General features: G+C 42.5%; 1 protein-coding gene across 2 annotated transcripts in view; it reads right to left on the bottom strand.

The window, feature by feature from the left end:
- Window positions 1-1,481: 1,481 nt before the first annotated feature.
- The window catches only part of LOC306757417 (carbohydrate sulfotransferase 11-like), a 35,133-nt gene continuing 13,863 nt past the window's right edge, over window positions 1,482-22,751 (bottom strand). For both annotated transcript variants that reach the window (XM_079242464.1, XM_079242463.1), the window contains 2 exons: window positions 5,317-5,396; window positions 1,482-2,710 (listed from right to left, as the gene is read on the bottom strand). In XM_079242464.1, the coding sequence (XP_079098590.1) occupies window positions 1,865-2,710; window positions 5,317-5,396 (926 nt within the window). In that variant the 3' untranslated portion in view covers window positions 1,482-1,864. The remainder of the gene's footprint in view (window positions 2,711-5,316; window positions 5,397-22,751) is intronic.

The raw sequence follows: 22,751 nt of genomic DNA, 5'->3' as shown, positions 1-22,751 counted from the left end.
TGGTCCTGCTGGACCAGTTCTCCTGTTCCACCATCAGGATGTGGTCCAGCGTGGTCCTGCTGGACCAGTTCTCCTGTTCCACCATCAGGATGTGGTCCAGCATGGTGGAAGGTCTTCCCTGAAAGAGACGTTGTCTGGATGGGAGCAGATGTTTCAGCATTGATGGAGCTTCCCAGATGTGGAAGCTGCCCACGCCATCGGCACTAATGCAACCCCATCCCATCAGAGATGCAGGCTGATAACAAGCTGGATGCTCCCTCTCCTCTTTAGTCTGCAGGACACGCCGTCCATGCTGTCCACAAACTATTCCACATCTTCATCCAGGTTTCCACTCAGAACATTTTAAATGAGCTTTGGTCCAGAGAAGACGGCGTGTTTCTGGATCCTCTTCACATATGATGGAGCTTTAACCTGCATGTGTGGATTTCAGCCTGAACTGGGTCCACACTGGTTTCTGGAAGCTTCCTGAGTCCATGCACTGGTTTCCAGTAAGGAATTGTGTCAGTGCTGCCCGAAGGTCAGAAGTTTACAAGCATCTAGGTTTACCACTGGCCTTCCCAATGCGCACAGATTCCTCCTGATCCTCTGAATCTGTCGATATTAAACATTGTAGAGGACGGGATCTTAAACGTCTTCCTCACACTTAAAGGTTTTGCTTAAATTCTTCCTTCTTTTTTTTTTTTTACCCAGTTTGCTTCAGACTAGTGAAACAATCTTTCCATCTGAGAGACTCTGCCTCTCTGAAATGCTCCTTTTACACCCAGTCATGTTACTGGTCCGTTAAAAACCAACCTAACTAGTTATCTAATGCGCCTCCAATTGTTTTTTATTTGCACCAGCAACTTTTCCAGCCTTTTGTTGCTCCAGTTCCAACATTTTACAGACATGTTTCTCATGTCAGATTCCCAATCGGCTCAGACTTTCTGTAAAACGGTAAAATGTCTCAGTTCCAATAAGTAGTTTGTCTTCTACTGGGAATAAATTACACATTGATGAGATTAGGAAATCACTGAATCCCGTGTTTACTTACGTGCACACAGAGTCAAAACTTTAGGTTGTAAATTCATGTGGAATCTCATTAGATCTCAAATATGTCATGTTTGTAAGAGTGCCTGTCTATGTTAGATTTGTGAACGTGTCTATAAGCAGTTTTAACTCTGTTTGCAAATATCTGGCTTTACTGGACTTGTGAGTGTTTTATTTGTAAAAGTTATGCAGCCGTTACAAGTTATTTAAATAAAATGCATGTGAGTCATGACTGGTGCTCTTAGAAGTAATGCTCAACATATAGACATAACAATAATAGACACTGTCAGTGGAAGGAATTTTATTCAACTCAAGAAAATCATATCCATCTGTTTTGGTTTGACTTTGTAAAGTCAGACATAAAACAATAAATAAAATCATAAGAATGACACAAAATCTGTTCCTACGGCACAAAGATGGAAACACAGCTAGGAAACTTTTCACTGTTGCCTTGAGATAAAATAAGGCTGGAGATCCAAGGCACGCGTGTTTGAGACATTCACCACAGAAACATGGGTTGACGTTATTCGTCATACTACTGCACCTCAACATTATTCGTGCAAATTCACTTTTTAAAACAGCAGAAAACAGAAATTAAAGCAAACAAACAGCAACGATGGTTTGTCGGATCAGTAACTACACGACTCGCCTCTTCAGGCATCTGGTGATGGAAGGTCCGACAACGTCCAACACAGAAATTCTCCATCATGTCTCTAAAATGATTATTTTTCTTGTTTCTTTTTTCCTATAAAAATTGCAGTTTCAGTTTTAAAAAAAGCCTGTAAAGGAGTTGGAACTCAACGACAGGTCCTGGTCCAGGTCTCTGTGAGTCTGGACCTCATCTGAACTTCAGGTAGGCTGGAACAGAGTAGTTGAAGAGCAGGAAGTCCATGCGGTAGAGATTGTACAGCTTCTTCCCGTAAAACGGGCTGATGTTGTGGAAGAACTGGGCCGCCATGTCTCCGGTAGTCCTGGTGCTCTTGGACGAGGCGGGGAAGCTGACCTGCTCCTCCACGCCGGCCAGCTGCAGCACGTAGCGGGAGTCCTGCTCCAGCGTCTCGTATTTCCCCACCACGTCGTAGTGGATGAGGCAGGGGTGGCACAGTGAGTGCACGCGCTCCCAGTGCTCGTTGAAGGGCTCCTCCCGCTGGGTTGCTGGGTCCACCAGGTAATACACAAACTCCTTGAAGGAGACGTCGTTTCCCTTCTCCAGGGCCTCCGGCTGCGGGTTGGGCCGGTGCCGCTGCACGATCTTGGTACCGTAGCGTTTGTGAAAAGCCGTGTTGTAGCTCCGTGTGAACTTGTTGCGGTACGCAGACACCAGCCGCTCAAAGGGTTCGCGCACAAATACAAACTTCAAGTATGAGCGAAGGCGCTGGTTAATCTGGGAGGTGGAGTACTCCGACAGGGTGCGGAGGTTTCCTGGGACGTGGGCCTCGTTGGCTGGGATGGCGAGGGGGTTTCTGTGGGTCCCAGCAGCACCTGTCAGAACCATGAGAACCCGCTTCCAGTTGGTGCACGCCACTTTGGGCACGTAGCAGTACAGCATGCCGTGCTGGTCGTCCACGATGACGTGCTTCAGGTCCTCCGGAATGAGGACTCTGCGTTTGCGGGTGTAGGAGCGACAGGCTTCCTCCAGCAGCTCCCGTCGGCCCTGATGGACGGCCTGCACTGCTGACTCTACCTGCAGACACAGAGCAAAAACAAGCATAGAATAAAACATGTTGTTCTGTCTTCAGTCAGAAGCTAACACCGGGTGTAAACCTTCATCACATGAGATGTTTAACATTTATAAAGATAAAACCTAAAGGTTTCTGCTCTGAACGGTTATTTTGGAGCATTTTTAGCATCTTTAGTTTTTTTCTCTGCTTTCCTTATAAATAAGACACGTCTTTATTTCAGAGAGTTTGTCTAAATAAAAGCAACAAATAAAATGAGACAACACTTATATGATCCAGATTTAGCTGTTGCCCACATTATTCATGCAGCCAAGACCAAAGAAAGGTCAGATTCTTCTTCTCTGGTGGTCCCAATAAAACCCCTGCACACAGCGTGAATAAAACAAGAGGTCATCCAGTTCATCTTCATGGTACAAAAGTCTTCTTTACTCCTCGGAGCCCTGCAGCGGTCGGAGCCTTGTCTTCACAGAGCGCCCCGCCTGGTGTGAGGCTCCCTGTTTGCTCCGAACATGGAGGAAACGTTGCGCTGACTCTGCTCACCTGGATGAAGGATTTTTAGCAGAAACCTGAAGGCGAGGATCTGCTAGGAAAGATACGGTGCACCTACCGAGGTTGAAAAACTTGTACAAGACCTTCTGAAAGGAGAAAACATCTCAGTACCTACATGTTGGAACCAGCTGAACACCTCATAAGGAGCGTTTTGTTCCTCTACTTCGCAGTTGTCTGGCTTTGCAATGAGATCTTTACCAGGAAATACTTCGATTAATCGCTGATTTAATGCAGGAGAGTAAAAATCTGGCCCTCAAGGGCCACTAAGCTGCAGGTTTTACTTGTTCCCTGCTCCAACACATTTGATTAAAATCAAATGCTTCAGCAGCTTGTTGTCAACCTCTTCAGAAAGGCGTTGGAGCAGTTAAATCACTAAAACCTGCAGGACTGGACTTCAACAGCGTGGAGATAATGTACTGAAATCCTCTGGTTTTAATGGTTTCTGATGCAAGGTACTGGTTTGTTCCTGCACCAGAAGCAATGATTGGAGTACCAGTGGCTGCAGTGGTGGTTTGGGAGGGAACCTGGAACAGATTCCAGTTTGAAGCTGACAGGACTCGTTAGGAAAGCTGTGATCACTTTATAATTATCACTAAATCGGACGACATAATTAATAATGGTAAAAGGTATTGACACTTTCCATGATGTCTGACCCACATCGGCACACCATCTGTGGGATGTTGTTACTTTGCTTTGTTTTCGCTCAGTGTTAGCATCCTAACGTAAGGAAGAGTTTCTCCCTTCAGACCAAAAGATCTTCCGTGTTAGATTTCCTTAGTTCTAGAGAAAAATGACCCTCATGTAAAACTGGCCGGACAGTAAAACATGACATGAAAAGGCTGCGGTGAAAGGAGGAAATACATCCAATACGTTTCAGCAGCAGACTCCGGTAAACATTCAGTAACTGGATCACATGACGTCAATGTTTACATATTATGTTATTTTCTAATAGCTTTAGATTAAAACGGGGGGTTTAACGGGAATTAATAAGTCACCTCTGTCCTAAAACGTCTTTACATTCACACGCACCCAATCTCTTCAGTGGGGTTACAATTCCCATCAGATCTGTTCTGATCATAACATACGTTTACATACACTGCCTGTTTGAAGGGATTAAATCACCTTGACACTGACTTATAGCAGTAGAAGAAGAAGGGTGACTTCAGTGTAAACAAACAACAGCTGTATGTTCCTATTTATTACTGTCTTACCAAATCAGAGTCTACCCTTTAATAATAAAAGCGTCTCTATTCCGCACAATTCATTTTGCATTGTCTCTGCTGCAAAGAGACTGCTCCGCCCTGAGCCCCGCCTTCCAGCAAGCCCCACCCTCCCGCAACGCCCACCTTCCCCGACAAGCCCGCCTACCCTGCAAGCCCCGCCTATCACTGATATCCCTGTTAATCGGCGTACATGAGGTAAATGTACCACGATGTACATCTACATTTAATGCTTCACGGAGCTCATCGCCGGATCAAAACAAAAACAGGTAATTCGGATTCACTCACAAGATAAAAAAACGGGATTGTAGGGAGAGACCCTCCCCGTCGGTAAAGGAAAAGGCGGGGCCGTATTTATCCAGCAGTCTGCAGGGAAGTGCCATCCACAGATTAAATATTGTCCCAAAAACAATCTCCATCCATTACCGTCTAGGTAATGGATGGAGATTGTTTTTAAATGTAGCTTTGCCTCGCAGCCAGAGACGCGTCTCCTGCGCGAAATGCTGGCTGTAGCGGTTTCTTCTTGTGAACGTGCACAGCCTAGAGAAGATGAGCGACCACTGGTCCAGTCCAATTTCACTGCACCCCGGATTAAATCTAGTTTGTTATCACTGATGATCATCTGACAGCAGCTGTTTTCAGTAATAACTATGTTGACCATTCGGCTTAACGAGTCCTAAACATTTTGACAAACCTTTCTTTGATTAAAAACAAATTAAAAAAATGACACTAAATATAAAATCTGTGTTTTCTCTAAATTCCAGAGTTACAGCTCAAATTTAGTAAGAAAAATGTGCTGACTTAGCAACAGAAGCAGGAGGACATGTTTACATGGGCCTGACCTGGTCACCGTCGTACAGCGTCTGCAGCGGACTCCTCCTCGACTTCTGCCCGCTGTTTCTCTCTCCAAGTGCCTCCGAGGCTAAGGAATGAAAACACAGAAACTATCAGACTCAGTAATTAAGCACTGAAATAATCCTTCCAGCTTTAACTCTACAGTGTTCTGCAGACAAGAAGACAAAAACCTGCAAAACTATCATTTAAGATAGAACTTGTATATGTGCTTCTATGTTTCCTAAATGCATTCAATATGTTTTGTATATGTGTTGGTGTATATATGTGTGTGTGTGTGTGTGTGTGTGTGTGAGAGTGTATATGTTATCTATATATATATATATATATATATATATATATATATATATATATATATACACACATATATATATACACACATATTAAATATATATATATATATATATATATATATATATATATACACACACACATACATATATATATATATACATATATATATTTGCACAGTAGTCAATATGTTTTGCATACAAAACTCGGTAAATGCTTGGATTTCAAATTTTAATCATTTCAAATTCAGAAAAAAGACCCTAAAAAAAAAAATTACATTAAAATAAAAGAAGCAAAAATAAATGTAAAGAAAGTGCTGTTCAATTTTCAAGAAATTTAAAGAATTGCTTCACCTTTTTTCTCCTCTTTAACTTAAAAAATTGATACGTTAGTATTTCCAAAAGCCACAGAAGTAATTCACATGAATAAAAACATACAGCGGGAGTAGTTTACAGTGGGAGTAGTTTACAGCGAGAGTAGTTTACAGCGGGAGTAGTTTACAGCGGGAGTAGTTTACAGCGGGAGTAGTTTACAGCGGGAGTAGTTTACAGCGAGAGTAGTTTACAGTGGGAGTAGTTTACAGCGAGAGTAGTTTACAGCGGGAGTAGTTTACAGCGGGAGTAGTTTACAGCGGGAGTAGTTTACAGCGGGAGTAGTTTACAGCGAGAGTAGTTTACAGCGAGAGTAGTTTACAGCGGGAGTAGTTTACAGCGGGAGTAGTTTACAGCGGGAGTAGTTTACAGCGGGAGTAGTTTACAGTGAGAGTAGTTTACAGCGAGAGTAGTTTACAGCGAGAGTAGTTTACAGCGGGAGTAGTTTACAGCGGGAGTAGTTTACAGCGGGAGTAGTTTACAGCGGGAGTAGTTTACAGCGAGAGTAGTTTACAGCGGGAGTAGTTTACAGCGAGAGTAGTTTACAGCGGGAGTAGTTTACAGCGAGAGTAGTTTACAGCGGGAGTAGTTTACAGCGGGAGTAGTTTACAGTGGGAGTAGTTTACAGCGGGAGTAGTTTACAGCGGGAGTAGTTTACAGCGGGAGTAGTTTACAGCGGGAGTAGTTTACAGCGAGATTAGTTTACAGTGGGAGTAGTTTACAGCGAGAGTAGTTTACAGCAGGAGTAGTTTACAGCGGGAGTAGTTTACAGCGAGATTAGTTTACAGTGGGAGTAGTTTACAGCGAGAGTAGTTTACAGCGGGAGTAGTTTACAGCGGGAGTAGTTTACAGCGAGATTAGTTTACAGCGGGAGTAGTTTACAGCGAGAGTAGTTTACAGCGGGAGTAGTTTACAGCGGGAGTAGTTTACAGCGGGAGTAGTTTACAGCGAGATTAGTTTACAGTGGGAGTAGTTTACAGCGAGAGTAGTTTACAGCGAGATTAGTTTACAGCGGGAGTAGTTTACAGCGAGATTAGTTTACAGCGAGATTAGTTTACAGTGGGAGTAGTTTACAGCGGGAGTAGTTTACAGCGAGAGTAGTTTACAGCGGGAGTAGTTTACAGCGAGAGTAGTTTACAGCGAGAGTAGTTTACAGCGGGAGTAGTTTACAGCGGGAGTAGTTTATAGTGGGAGTAGTTTACAGCGGGAGTAGTTTATAGTGGGAGTAGTTTACAGCGAGAGTAGTTTACAGCGGGAGTAGTTTACAGTGGGAGTAGTTTACAGCGGGAGTAGTTTACAGCGGGAGTAGTTTACAGCGAGAGTAGTTTACAGCGGGAGTAGTTTACAGCGAGAGTAGTTTACAGCGGGAGTAGTTTACAGCGGGAGTAGTTTACAGCGGGAGTAGTTTACAGTGGGAGTAGTTTACAGCGGGAGTAGTTTACAGTGGGAGTAGTTTACAGCGGGAGTAGTTTACAGCGGGAGTAGTTTACAGCGGGAGTAGTTTACAGCGGGAGTAGTTTACAGTGGGAGTAGTTTACAGCGGGAGTAGTTTACAGCGGGAGTAGTTTACAGCGGGAGTAGTTTACAGCGGGAGTAGTTTACAGCGAGATTAGTTTACAGCGAGAGTAGTTTACAGCGGGAGTAGTTTACAGCGGGAGTAGTTTACAGCGAGATTAGTTTACAGTGGGAGTAGTTTACAGCGAGATTAGTTTACAGCGAGATTAGTTTACAGTGGGAGTAGTTTACAGCGAGATTAGTTTACAGCAAGATTAGTTTACAGTGGGAGTAGTTTACAGCGGGAGTAGTTTACAGAGGGAGTAGTTTACAGCGAGAGTAGTTTACAGTGGGAGTAGTTTACAGCGGGAGTAGTTTATAGTGGGAGTAGTTTACAGCGGGAGTAGTTTACAGTGGGAGTAGTTTACAGCGAGAGTAGTTTACAGTGGGAGTAGTTTACAGTGGGAGTAGTTTACAGCGGGAGTAGTTTATAGTGGGAGTAGTTTACAGCGGGAGTAGTTTACAGTGGGAGTGGTTTACAGCGGGAGTAGTTTACAGCGAGAGTAGTTTACAGCGAGAGTAGTTTACAGTGGGAGTAGTTTACAGCGGGAGTAGTTTATAGTGGGAGTAGTTTACAGTGGGAGTAGTTTACAGTGGGAGTAGTTTATAGTGGGAGTAGTTTACAGTGGGAGTAGTTTACAGTGGGAGTAGTTTACAGTGGGAGTAGTTTACAGTGGGAGTAGTTTACAGGGGGAGTAGTTTACAGCGAGAGTAGTTTACAGCGAGAGTAGTTTACAGCGGGAGTAGTTTATAGTGGGAGTAGTTTACAGCGGGAGTAGTTTACAGTGGGAGTAGTTTACAGCGAGAGTAGTTTACAGTGGGAGTAGTTTATAGCGGCAGTAGTTTATAGCGGCAGTAGTTTACAGCGGGAGTAGTTTACAGCGGGAGTAGTTTACAGCGAGAGTAGTTTACAGTGGGAGTAGTTTACAGTGGGAGTAGTTTACAGTGGGAGTAGTTTACAGCGGGAGTAGTTTACAGCGGGAGTAGTTTACAGCGAGAGTAGTTTACAGCGGGAGTAGTTTACAGCGGGAGTAGTTTACAGCGGGAGTAGTTTACAGTGGGAGTAGTTTACAGTGGGAATAGTTTACAGCGAGATTAGTTTACAGCGAGATTAGTTTACAGCGGGAGTAGTTTACAGCGGGAGTAGTTTACAGCGGGAGTAGTTTACAGCGGGAGTAGTTTACAGCGGGAGTAGTTTACAGCGAGATTAGTTTACAGCGAGATTAGTTTACAGCGAGATTAGTTTACAGCGGGAGTAGTTTACAGCGGGAGTAGTTTACAGCGAGATTAGTTTACAGCGAGATTAGTTTACAGCGAGATTAGTTTACAGCGGGAGTAGTTTACAGCGGGAGTAGTTTACAGCGGGAGTAGTTTACAGCGGGTGTAGTTTACAGCGAGAGTAGTTTACAGTGGGAGTAGTTTACAGCGAGAGTAGTTTACAGCGGGAGTAGTTTATAGTGGGAGTAGTTTACAGCGGGAGTAGTTTACAGCGAGAGTAGTTTACAGTGGGAGTAGTTTACAGCGAGAGTAGTTTACAGTGGGAGTAGTTTATAGTGGCAGTAGTTTACAGCGGGAGTAGTTTACAGCGAGAGTAGTTTACAGCGAGAGTAGTTTACAGCGAGAGTAGTTTACAGTGGGAGTAGTTTACAGTGGGAGTAGTTTACAGCGGGAGTAGTTTACAGCGGGAGTAGTTTACAGCGAGAGTAGTTTACAGCGGGAGTAGTTTACAGCGAGAGTAGTTTACAGCGGGAGTAGTTTACAGCGGGAGTAGTTTACAGCGGGAGTAGTTTACAGTGGGAGTAGTTTACAGTGGGAATAGTTTACAGCGGGAGTAGTTTACAGCGAGATTAGTTTACAGTGGGAGTAGTTTACAGCGAGAGTAGTTTACAGTGGGAGTAGTTTACAGCGGGAGTAGTTTACAGCGGGAGTAGTTTACAGCGAGATTAGTTTACAGCGGGAGTAGTTTACAGCGAGAGTAGTTTACAGTGGGAGTAGTTTACAGTGGGAGTAGTTTACAGCGAGAGTAGTTTACAGTGGGAGTAGTTTACAGTGGGAGTAGTTTATAGTGGGAGTAGTTTACAGCGGGAGTAGTTTATAGTGGGAGTAGTTTACAGCGGGAGTAGTTTACAGTGGGAGTAGTTTACAGCGAGAGTAGTTTACAGCGAGAGTAGTTTACAGTGGGAGTAGTTTACAGTGGGAGTAGTTTACAGCGGGAGTAGTTTATAGTGGGAGTAGTTTACAGTGGGAGTAGTTTACAGTGGGAGTAGTTTATAGTGGGAGTAGTTTACAGTGGGAGTAGTTTACAGCGAGAGTAGTTTACAGTCGGAGTAGTTTACAGTGGGAGTAGTTTATAGTGGGAGTAGTTTACAGCGAGAGTAGTTTACAGCGAGAGTAGTTTATAGTGGGAGTAGTTTACAGCGAGAGTAGTTTACAGTGGGAGTAGTTTACAGTGGGAGTAGTTTACAGCGAGAGTAGTTTACAGTGGGAGTAGTTTACAGCGAGAGTAGTTTATAGTGGCAGTAGTTTACAGCGGGAGTAGTTTACAGCGGGAGTAGTTTACAGCGAGAGTAGTTTACAGTGGGAGTAGTTTACAGCGAGAGTAGTTTACAGTGGGAGTAGTTTACAGCGGGAGTAGTTTACAGCGAGAGTAGTTTACAGCGGGAGTAGTTTACAGCGGGAGTAGTTTACAGCGGGAGTAGTTTACAGCGGGAGTAGTTTACAGCGGGAGTAGTTTACAGTGGGAGTAGTTTACAGTGGGAATAGTTTACAGCGGGAGTAGTTTACAGTGGGAGTAGTTTACAGCGGGAGTAGTTTACAGTGGGAGTAGTTTACAGTGGGAATAGTTTACAGCGGGAGTAGTTTACAGCGAGATTAGTTTACAGTGGGAGTAGTTTACAGCGAGAGTAGTTTACAGCGGGAGTAGTTTACAGCGAGAGTAGTTTACAGCGGGAGTAGTTTACAGCGGGAGTAGTTTACAGCGAGATTAGTTTACAGCGGGAGTAGTTTACAGCGAGATTAGTTTACAGCGGGAGTAGTTTACAGCGAGAGTAGTTTACAGTGGGAGTAGTTTACAGCGGGAGTAGTTTACAGCGAGATTAGTTTACAGCGGGAGTAGTTTACAGCGAGATTAGTTTACAGCGAGATTAGTTTACAGCGAGATTAGTTTACAGCGAGAGTAGTTTACAGCGATATTAGTTTACAGCGGGAGTAGTTTACAGCGAGATTAGTTTACAGCGAGATTAGTTTACAGCGGGAGTAGTTTACAGCGGGAGTAGTTTACAGCGAGATTAGTTTACAGCGAGATTAGTTTACAGCGAGAGTAGTTTATAGCGGGAGTAGTTTACAGCGAGATTAGTTTACAGCGAGAGTAGTTTACAGTGGGAGTAGTTTACAGCGGGAGTAGTTTACAGCGAGAGTAGTTTACAGTGGGAGTAGTTTACAGCGGGAGTAGTTTACAGCGGGAGTAGTTTACAGCGAGATTAGTTTACAGCGGGAGTAGTTTACAGCGGGAGTAGTTTACAGCGGGAGTAGTTTACAGCGAGATTAGTTTACAGCAAGAGTAGTTTACAGCGGGAGAAGTTTACAGCGGGATTAGTTTACAGTGGGAGTAGTTTACAGCGAGATTAGTTTACAGCGAGATTAGTTTACAGCGAGATTAGTTTACAGTGGGAGTAGTTTAGACGCTTCTTTATTTTGCCCCAAATCAAATAGCAGCTGAAAAACAATCAGAAAGCAGTAAATATAAATATAAAGCCAAACGGAAGAGAAAACAGCAGTAAAAATTCCACGTGACAGAAAATAGATAATGGTTTGTTGTTTTATCTGCTTCAGCTGCTGTTGTCGTATTAGCTAAAAACACATCTTTTTTTTACATTTAAAAGCTTTTTCTCCACCTTCTGCAGTCTGACAGGAAGCAGAAACACAGACCAGAGGACCTAAATGTGTTCAACAGACTGAGCTATTTGGATGCATGAGCTCCGCCTTCGGTTTCACTGCTTGGCCAGAATACAGAGCTTCACCACCTGAAACCAGAATCTAACCTGCTAAAACGTTGATATCCAGTTGCTAGGATGCGATGCGATGCCATAAAGCCAGACCTGGCTGTAATGTGATGCTCAGGAACAAACAGGAGGGGAAGTGCAGCTTCTCAGGCTGCAGCTTCACGCCAGCCTTTCTGAAACAAACCGGGCCTTTTTATTTTCCTCCTTGCCAGAGGCAGCGCTGCATCACGAAGGGAGAAGACGCGACAAAAGAAGGAAACTGGTTCACCTGTTGGTTAATTCAGGAAAACTTCCATCAGTTGAACTTTTAGGAGTCATCTCGGGTTGAAACTAAGCTGACTTTCCAGGCAAGCAAATCCGGATTAGAAGCAGAAGAGCTGGTGTGGATGCATTTTTAATCAAATTTATGGACTAAATATCATGTTCAGGAGGATTCAGCAGAATAACTGGGTGTAAAAGGAGCATCCACTGACGCAGTGGATCCCCACACCTTTAGTACAAAGAGCACTGGATGGTCATCCATGTTGCTAGTTTTACATTTCAGATCTCTAAAACAATACAGGGTCATTGATATTTGGTGCACATATATTTTGACATTAAATAACCAAAACAATTTCCCACATTGGCAATGAGGTAATAAAAATAAATGTTTCTTTCCACTTAATATGTGTTGAGAGAAAATTGACCTATTTGATCCAAAATACTATTTTTACAAAATCCCTGAATGTTATTAAAGCTATATTTCTAACATACATGTATTATTACATTCTTGCTGTTTTTTGTTTGATTTACACATTTTTGAGAAGAAAGACGAGCCTATCAGCTGCATCTGGCTTCAGACCCCTGTGGCATGTGCCCCCTCCCACACTGAAACCCTGCGTTTCCATCACACCTAGAAACTTTTCAAAAACTAAATATCGCCATAACAAACCGCAGCTATAAAAGTTTTTACGATCTCAAGAGGTGTTTTTTTTTTAGACATTTCAATACAGAACTATATTGCAAAAGTGTAATGGAGACACTTTTTTTGTGTTTACGTGTCCCCCCAGTGGGGGGACGTGACATGGGGGTCGGGACCAGTTAATTCCCGGTAAAGATGGCGCGGTGTGGAATAAACAACAGCGAATTTCAGAGTTTTAGAAAGGAAAATGAGGATAAGTGTAAGTAAACAAAAATAAAAATAAATGAACAATAAAACTAATGTGGTTGTGATGAACAAGAACACTGGTCACCATCGGGCCCTAACTAAGACATAAACTTCTTGGTCCATGACCCCAATCAGACTTGAAGAGGGACCATGTGCAGAAGCAGCATGAGAAGCAAATGAAATGTGATCAGAGCTACGATTCTGGAGCTTTAAGACAATATGAAGGTTGGTTTTACCTAACTTTGCCTCAGCAAAAGAGCTACAATAGCCAAGAGACAGAAAAACATACCAATGAGAAAATGGTACTTCACAGCAGGGACGGAATCTCTTCCAAAATTAATTCACCAACTATACTGGAACTCGTAATTGCCATTAGTCAATGTGTATCGTCAAAATCTGGCAAAGGTTCCACCGAAACGACAGATTCAGAACCCGAGGTCATGCAAAGTGCAGTTCAAGCTAACACAACACACCTCAAGGTGCAAACATATCAATGAGTTGAGTTTGTATGGTGCTTAATAGCTCTAACTGGCATTAGGTATCACTTCATTTAGCACCAAGGTAGAAATAGATTTATTACATCCATACCGTCCCTTGTAGATGTATCTGTCATGGCATGGACTGCATATAGATCTGTGCATTGTTGGGGTCAGTGGACTCGCGTCTGCCATAGGTAAACTTTAACTTCAGCACAACAGGAAACAGCAAGGAGAGCTTGTTCTTGTCGTGTAGCATCTACAACGCTGCTGGTTATCAGTGACCATTAAGGAGTAGTCCTGGAAGATCTTGATGTGATGGCCATCCCAGCTCCGTTTGTCCAGCTTCCGCAATCCGTTCCGTCCTGGAGCTGCAGGAACCCCAGGAACCCCAGGAACCCCAGGAACCGCAGGAGCCGCAGGAACCCCAGGATGCTTGGTCTAGGAGGTTAATCAACAGGCAAGGCTTGGGGATGCCCGGGATGTCGACATGCAGGAGGGACCGTGTCACGGATAAAGACCAGTGTGTCTGAGCCCTCACAGCGCTCTGGAAAGCCAGCAAAATGTAAGCTTTTTCTCTGGCTCTAGTTTTAGATATCGCCCAGTTTAGGCTTCAAAGCGTCCACCTTTGTTAGCATCCTCTGAGAAATTTATGCCGGATTCGGCATTGCTTAAGCGAGTGCCTCTACTGGTTAGCTTAGCTTCCACTGCCCTCGCTGTGGCCTGGAAGCGTTAAGCATGCTGTCTTGTCTATCAGCTGTTTCCTTGCAAAGCCCTTTGCCATTTTCTGAGATGTAGCGGTTTGAGTGATGTGTAATTTTGATGGAGACAATGAGGAAGGGCTGTCCACTTGTTGCGGGCTGCTAGCTTTTGAACTGCTAGCTTTGTTGCTAGCGCCTTACTGAAGTTGTAATGTGAGTTTCTGCTGATGCATTTGGGGTCTTCAGATCTCGAGTCATAGAATATATTCTAATGTAACATCCATAGAATAAAGCTTGTTTCAAAGCAAATTTGCTGCCCTGTTCAAGCTGCCATCGGTAGGCGGTCAGGCCTACATCACCGGACTCAAGAACACACGTTTTAAAATGTTGTATGGCAGCTTTTTACATATGTAACAAACTCTGTATAGTCACCCAGCCAAGACCTCTGGGGCCAGTGTCCTGAAAGTCTGGACCTGCTGATCCCTGGTGCAGTGAAAGCCCAGCAGACCCCCTCCCCCCAGTGCTTTTGGGGCCCTTGAAGGTTTAATCTTCCTAAACAATGTTTTGTGACTCAAAAGCTAAAATAATCCAAAGTTTAAAAAGAAAAAGACTGCAGAGAATGTAGGTTATAAAAAATCTACAGTGACAAATAAATTCCTATAAAACTATATACCAGTTGAAGAGTTTGGGGAAATATCTGTTACAGCTGAGACTGGAGGGCAGAGTTGGATAGCTGTGACCTTTGAACCCTCAGGCAGATCAGAGGGAAAGTGTGATGCAACTAAGAGCAATACAGTCACATGATTTCAAAACAGCTACAGGAAAACATTTTTACTCTTCACCTGGATCCAGAAATGTAACCTGAAATGGGACTAAATGCAGATTTAAGGTCTGCAGATGCCATGATGTTCTGCAGGACTAGGATGTTCCGGTTTCACGGTAAAACATGGGATAAAAGAGTCCTTTTATGAGAAAATGTGTATGCAGAGTGAACTGTCTCCAGTCTTATAAGTAACTGGGAGAGTGTGTAAGTCTGCTGTACCTGAATTAGGCAATAACAGTGTATGAGTGGTGTGTTAGCGGCACAGATGGCTGCGAGGTTTGAACCCATCGAGTTTCTTCCCCCAACAAAACAGACAAAGGCAGCAGTATGGGAATACTTCAAACACTGGGAAAAGGTGGATGACAAAGCCATCGTTCCTCCAAATCAGGTTTTTTCTTTTTTAAAAATCTCTATTTAAGAGCAGAGTCATAATACCACTGTCTACCATGAAACCATGATATGTTTGTGGTCCCGTGCCTACCCAGCATGCTGTGTGATGCTGCAGCTGACTTTAGTTTTAATGATGTGGCACATGCTGATGTAAACACACCAGATGTTTTTACGCCAACTGTGGCTGAGTCAGCAAAGAAACACGAAAAGACATTATCAGAGGAAGAAAGAAAAAAGAGAAAGAACAGGAAATAGGAAAGGAATCCCGACAGCATTTAGCACCAAGGTAGAACTAGATTACATTATTCCTGGGACTTTCCCAGTATCCCAGTACCTGTAGGATGGAAGCAGGATTAGCCGCCGTTAGGCGACGTGCCACCGAGAAAATGGCACAAGTTCTGGAGTACGTCTTTAACCCAGCAACCTCTCACTGCTAGATGTTCAAACGTTACTTCAGGGCACAGCTGATGGATATGCCGAGTTCATGAAAAACCACTTCCATCTTAAAATGTTACTGGGTGTGTCGTGGTGTAAATAGGTAAACACCCTCCGGTAAGCTATAACTACAGAGGAAGCAGCCGATCCAGCCTTCGGCGAGACGTGGACAGACATGTACAGCTGGCCGACTGGTCTCTGACTCTGAAATGATCCAGTTTCTTCCAGAAAACTCAAAGCTGGAGCAGTTTGTTTGACTTTCGTGGTGATTTCTGTTACGACTCGGAGTTGTGGCATATTCAGAAGTACGCTGATGACAGCCATGGCTGGGTGCTTCAGGGATGACAGAGAGGAGTATCGGAGACCGGTTGGAGACTTTGCAACTTGGTGCCACCCTATCCCTAACCACCTGCAGCTCAACACCTCTAAGACTAAGGAGCTGGTCATTGACCAAGACCGTGACCAGTCCTGTTAGAGGGAGCTGAGGCGGAGGCTGTGGACTGCTACAAATACCTCGGGCTGTAAGGTTGACAGGACAACACATACCACACACCTGTATGGAAGACACAAAGGAGATGTGCTTCCTAAACATCTGCAGCAAACTGACATCTTTCAACGGGACGCAGCTTCCTGTGATCTGTATAAAACCTTAAGACTTCTGTCTTAAAGTTTTTACAAGTCAAAGCACACCACTTCCAGTCAACATGCATTTTTTTTACATCATTTTCATTACAGTTGAGTTTAATACCAAAAAAAAACCCAAAAAAAAAGCTAGAAATGGTAAAATATTGCATATTTAATGCAGAAAAATAGCAATATGTGTGCCTTAATGTTGACATCATTGCAGAAGTTGTTGCCAAACGGTCAGAAAGTGGTTCTGCAAGAGGTTCTTTTTTACTTGTTTTCCAGCCTTTTCTCTCGATGTTTTAGTCTTAAAACAAGCCCTGAATGAAGGAATGTTAACTTTACATCCTGTACTTTATACAGGACGAATGTTCCGCATATCCCAGTTTTAGACATCAAGTCTCCCTTCTGTTGAGAACGCCAGGCTCTTTAAAAAGTAGCTGGAGAGGATCTAAGCTGAGGCCGGTCTTCCAACATCCCTGTCTGGTGGACTCACCTCTTCTTTGAGGCTAGAAAAAGCTCCTTCTCCTGCCAACTAGGGCTTTTTGTCCTCCATCAAGAGTTATGAATGTGGGAGGAACATTCTGCATCAGTATACTGATTTATCTGACCCCTTTTCTAAACACATCACAGCTTCCTTATGGAAACTACCATGAACTCAGAAAGACATTACTAAAGCCAACTTTTCCCTCATTCTTAATAAAGTGGCAGTAAGCAGAAGTAACATCTGAAGTTATTTAGGAACGGACTGGCAGAGTGAGTGTATTAGCAACAAGCTGAGACGGCACAATAAAAGAGCCCATTGTGTTATATTATGCCTCTGCTACTGCAGTGTCACTCAGAAAAATCTGCCATCCACATTTTGCCACGAGATTCACCAACATCCATGTAAAATCATCAGGAATTAAGTCACTGACTGGGTCATTGTATTGGTGATATTCTACCACGAGAATATCTACCACCACTACCTACATTTCAGTACAATGACATTCATCAATAATCCCACCTCAGGACCTTTCAAAGGAGTTGGTTCGACCCTGTCTGGCCTGAAAACTCGCTGCATTCCTCGTGCTACTCAGAACCGTGACCTTAGGAAATGCAGAATTTAGAAAAGGCCCATGTGTGCTTGGCCTGTTCAGGTCATAAACGGAGCACTGTGTTGGGTTCCACTGGGAAAACTGGGGCCCCATCTCAACTTCTTCTGCCAAAGAGTCACTTAAATAGGAGACACTGTAAAAGTAAAGACCTGATCCGTTTAGGTTGTCAGTGTGAAGGCAGTGCTATGCACTGGGGTCGTGTGTTTGTTGAGTCTTAAATGCAGATGTGAGTCTTTCTGCTCCTGATCCTGTTGGAAGACTTAAAGATACAAGAGTCTGATGAGAAATTACGAGGTGATGCGTTAGCTGACCAAGTTGCCAGCTTGCTGGTCTGTGTACGTAGCGGCCATTTGTTTTTTGTGATGATGTAAAAAAAATAAATAAATAAATAAAAATTGGAAATTCTCTGATTTCCAATTAAAAAAAATACGAGAAATGAGTTATCGCCCATTTTTCTTTTTTGGAAATCAGAATTAGGAAGAACGGAAAACGAGCCTTGATCTAATTTTGGGGAAATTAAAATGGGAAATACAGTAATTCATTTTGACAAGCTTGAACCAGAAGTTCCTTCTTCTGCTGATGATGATGATGAAACTACACTACGGTGTCCTTTACTGCCTCCTGGTGATATGGTTTATGCAAATATCTGTGCAAACTATGATTAAGACAGAAAACTAAGCTGCCCTGAAATCATCCAGAAATCAGTGTGAAACAATGGACACACTAATCCATGTTGCGGATATAGAGGAAGAGGAGGAACTTTCGACCAATTTTCCAGAGCTGAATGATGGCAGCGATTAACCAAACGGCGGCGGTTCCAGCTGAGGGTAGTTTGTATAGATCTAAGTATTAAGTTATTCCGTTATTATTCTAATGTATACTGCAACGTGTCTGTTTATTAATCACTGGTGGAATTCCAGATTAAGCATTGCAGTGTCTGTGACGTTTACTAAATAGTCTTAATCTGAAAACTGATTTCATATGGCACCCATTTCCATGGTAACGCTGATGCTATATATCTACATAACATATATAGAAAATATGGGAAAATCACGAGACCACATAAATGTATTTGCTTGATATATTATATATATATATATATATATATATCTTGTTTAGTACCAGCATTCTAGAAAAGATTGTGGAGGAACCGCAGGTGCCATAGTGGTAAAAAGAGAAGGAGAAATATATGTCCACACGATATGTATTGTTATCCCGCCCAGCATCCATGTAACTCTCCCAGTTTCAGAAAGTTACTAGTACGCTAAATAACACTTCATTTCTAAATGTTGCAGGATTACAATTAGTAATAGGGCTGAATGGTATACTGGTACCAGTACAGTACCGCTATACTAGAGCTGTGAAAACGTCCATCATTGCAGAACAAACGGTACTTGTGGGGGTTTTCTTCTTAAATATAAATTTAAAAAAATATTTTATAAAGTTTTTTTTTAATTGGAGCCTGTGTCTTTAAACACGGCAAGGCCAGCGAGTGTGACGTAGTCGCTAGGGCAGCACTGCAAAGTGAGGTGACCCCCACTCCGGAAGGAATACGGTCGTGTTGCAGTCACACAGACCAGGTTGGGGAAAAATAATCCAGGATGTAAGCTGCTGCTTTTTTCACACCATCTGAAACTAATGAGGAAACAGAGCTTCTGGAGGAGGAAATAGAGCTTCTGGAGGAGGAAATAGAGCTTCTAGGAGAGGAAATAGAGCTTCTGGAGGAGGAAATAGAGCTTCTGGAGGAGGAAATAGAGCTTCTGGAGGAGGAATAGAGCTGCTGGAGGAGGAAATAGAGCTGCTGGAGGAGGAAATAGAGCTTCTAGAGGAGGAAATAGAGCTGCTGGAGGAGGAAATAGAGCTTCTAGAGGAGGAAATAGAGCTTCTGGAGGAGGAAATAGAGCTGCTGGAGGAGGAAATAGAGCTGCTGGAGGAGGAAATAGAGCTGCTGGAGGAGGAAATAGAGCTGCTGGAGGAGGAAATAGAGCTTCTAGAGGAGGAAATAGAGCTGCTGGAGGAGGAAATAGAGCTGCTGGAGGAGGAAATAGAGCTGCTGGAGGAGGAAATAGAGCTTCTAGAGGAGGAAATAGAGCTTCTGGAGGAGGAAATAGAGCTTCTAGAGGAGGAAATAGAGCTTCTGGAGGAGGAAATAGAGCTGCTGGAGGAGGAAATAGAGCTTCTAGGAGAGGAAATAGAGCTTCTAGAGGAGGAAATAGAGCTTCTGGAGGAGGAAATAGAGCTTCTAGAGGAGGAAATAGAGCTTCTAGGAGAGGAAATAGAGCTTCTAGAGGAGGAAATAGAGCTTCTGGAGGAGGAAATAGAGCTGCTGGAGGAGGAAATAGAGCTTCTAGGAGAGGAAATAGAGCTTCTAGAGGAGGAAATAGAGCTTCTGGAGGAGGAAATAGAGCTTCTAGAGGAGGAAATAGAGCTTCTGGAGGAGGAAATAGAGCTGCTGGAGGAGGAAATAGAGCTTCTGGAGGAGGAAATAGAGCTGCTGGAGGAGGAAATAGAGCTTCTAGAGGAGGAAATAGAGCTTCTGGAGGAGGAAATAGAGCTGCTGGAGGAGGAAATAGAGCTTCTAGGAGAGGAAATAGAGCTTCTGGAGGAGGAAATAGAGCTTCTAGAGGAGGAAATAGAGCTTCTAGAGGAGGAAATAGAGCTGCTGGAGGAGGACCATGGGTAATAAATGCGTTTTAAAGACATATATTACATTATCAATGTGTGTGTGTTATGAACTGACTGATATGGTGAAATCAGACACACAAATGTGATTTCATACAGAAACATCCCTCCATTGCCCGTTTCAATTTACTTCATATATGCTATGTACCTTTAAGGCAAAGATTTTTATATATATATATATATATATATATATATATATATATATATATATATATATATATATATATATATATATTGAAATACATTTTTTTAAAAAAACATTCTATTAGCCTACAATATTTTAATTTATTTACATCAATCAAATATCCAATTTGTTTTTCTAGTTATGTACATATGTTTTATGTATAGTTTCAAACTTGTTGAAAACTGAGAATGAGTCAAATAAAAGAACATTCACATTGAAATAACCATATTAGTTAAAATACTGAACCTTCTAGTCCAGGGGTCGGCAACCCAAAATGTTGAAAGAGCCATGTTGGACCAAAAAAGCAAAAAACAAATATGTCTGGAGCCGCAAAAAATTAAAAGCCTTATATAAGCCTTATCATGAAGGCAACACATGCTTTATGTATCTATATTAGCTGACTATCAAAATAACTAAGTTGGCTACAAATACACAATGAGCCTTAATGATAAAATGTTTATTTTCCCTGCAGCACATCCTGTAGAGAATGACGCACCACGTGATTACTCTGTTGTACGATGTTAATGAATTATGCTTCGTTGCATTGATTAAATTAAAACAATGCAATAAAGAAATCTGATTTTTTTTTAAATGTAATTTTTATTTTTAAGAATCCGAAAAAAACAACAAAATAGGATGTGCATAACGCGCCTCTTATTTGGGCAACAAACAGAGCGCAATAAAACGCAGCCTGCATTTATAAAAAATAAACCAGCAGTCTTTTAAAAAGGTAAAGTATATCAAATCAAATTAATACAGTTTGATTTATGTCAAGCAAGTCAGTGCGAGGGTAAAACGCAGCAGCATCCTCTTCTCTTTAGACACGCAACCAACGCAGCTATCCTCCGACCTGAGCACCGTTACCAAGTGTCATTCCACATATATACTGACAAACAACAGAAATCATCTTATAAAAACATCCACTTTGTTACTCAGTCTGTGTCTATGAAGGATCATGTTCTTACCCGTTTAATGTGACTTCTGTTGTTGGACATCACTGGTCGGCTTCTCAACATGTAAGATGTAACTTGTGATGAATTAATGTCCTTGATTTGCTGATCGGTGATGTTGCCGCCATTTTAATGGTCCTTTCCTTCACTGTCTTAGCGGAGAGGGGCATGTCTCTGATTTTCTGTATGATCTCGGTTTTGTTTTTGAAGTCTGGAAATGCGTGTTCTGATATGTTGATGACTGACTCCTTCATGTAGTCACCATCTGTGAACGGTTTTCTACGCTTTATTATCTCCCGGGTTCTCGCTATAGAGCAAACATTCAGGCAATCCTTCCGCATTGGCAATGAATGCAAATGATTCGGTCCAAGAAACGTTGAATCCTCTGTTCTCCTCGGTTATTTTTCTCTTTTTCCCTTTGGGATCCATGGTGCATCACACAGCCCCGGATTGTTTACAACGCCACCTGCCTGGCATCCCGCCCTGCTGATAGATCAGCTACGTGTGTTGCAGGCTGTGACGCAAATCTTCCTTGACAGAAATGTTAAAATTTAATATTTATTCTACACATTTTTACAGCGCTGGAAAACATTAAAGAATGTTTGTGTCATGTTTGTCCTCCTACAGAACCAGATCAAAACAAAAATATATTTCCTTCCCCCATCTTTTTTCATTTTTTAAACATTTTTGAAAAAAGCTCCAGGGAGCCACTAGGGCGGCGCTAAAGAGCCGCATGCGGCTCCAGAGCCGCGGGTTGCCGACCCCTGATCTAGACTAACCGAGGAAAATGTAGACACGTTTTGATGGCGAGGAAGCTGAAAAAGGAAAAAGCAGTGAAGCAACAAGGCGTTTTTGCAGCTACAGTATTTTGTTAACATGATGGTGGAGCGTGTTTTGTGATTTACCATTTTACAAACAGAATCAACGTATCAAAAAGCAAAATGGTCTTTATTGCGAAACAGAAATTTAGTAACGTGACAACCCTAGTTTATGTGGATGCTCTAATGCAGCTTTATATATATTTATAACCCCAGATGGAGTAGAGGAGGGAAGCTTAAAGAGCTGCACATGCAGGAAGAGCCGACTGAAATCAACTGATTTTCCATAAAAAGCTAACAAGATGGTTAACGCCTGAAACACACCGTATTCTTTATGAATGGGGCTCGTCATGGACTTTTTACACAACATATTTTATATTTGTAATAAGTTTTTAAATCAGACAGATCTTCACAGTTTGCAAGTCGACTGACGAGTCTCGATTGAAGAAAACTTTAAACCCTCTTTGTTGCAAAAGCAGAAAATAGTGATTTTAGGAAACTGATGTCAAAGGGCCCTTGGTAAACAGTTTTCAGTAAAAGTGGTTCTATCTTGGTGGATAAAAGTTTTGGAGGTCAGAGAGCAAAGTTCAGACATTTGATCTGTTCACACGTGCGATTTAGTGGTTTTTACGATTGCAATAGTCCTCTATGGTGGACTTTTATTGTTTTTGTGAACCATTCTTTTTTATTATTTTCTTATATTAAGTGCCCTGTGTCTTCATGTCTGGTTTTACTACTGTTTGTTTTGTGTTTTTGTGGTGTTTTAACTTTAATTTATTTAAATTTTCTCCTCTGTGTAGTATAGAAAATAGTTTGTACAGTAATAGTAGTATTGAGCAGTATTGGTATCAAGGTTGAAATTTTAGTATTGTGATAACTCT

Source organism: Telmatherina bonti, assembly GCF_933228915.1.
Source record: "Telmatherina bonti genome assembly, chromosome: 6".
Taxonomy (NCBI): Eukaryota; Metazoa; Chordata; class Actinopteri; order Atheriniformes; family Telmatherinidae; genus Telmatherina; species Telmatherina bonti.
Note: the sequence above shows the minus strand (reverse complement) of the source record. Positions and strands in the feature narration are given on the sequence as shown.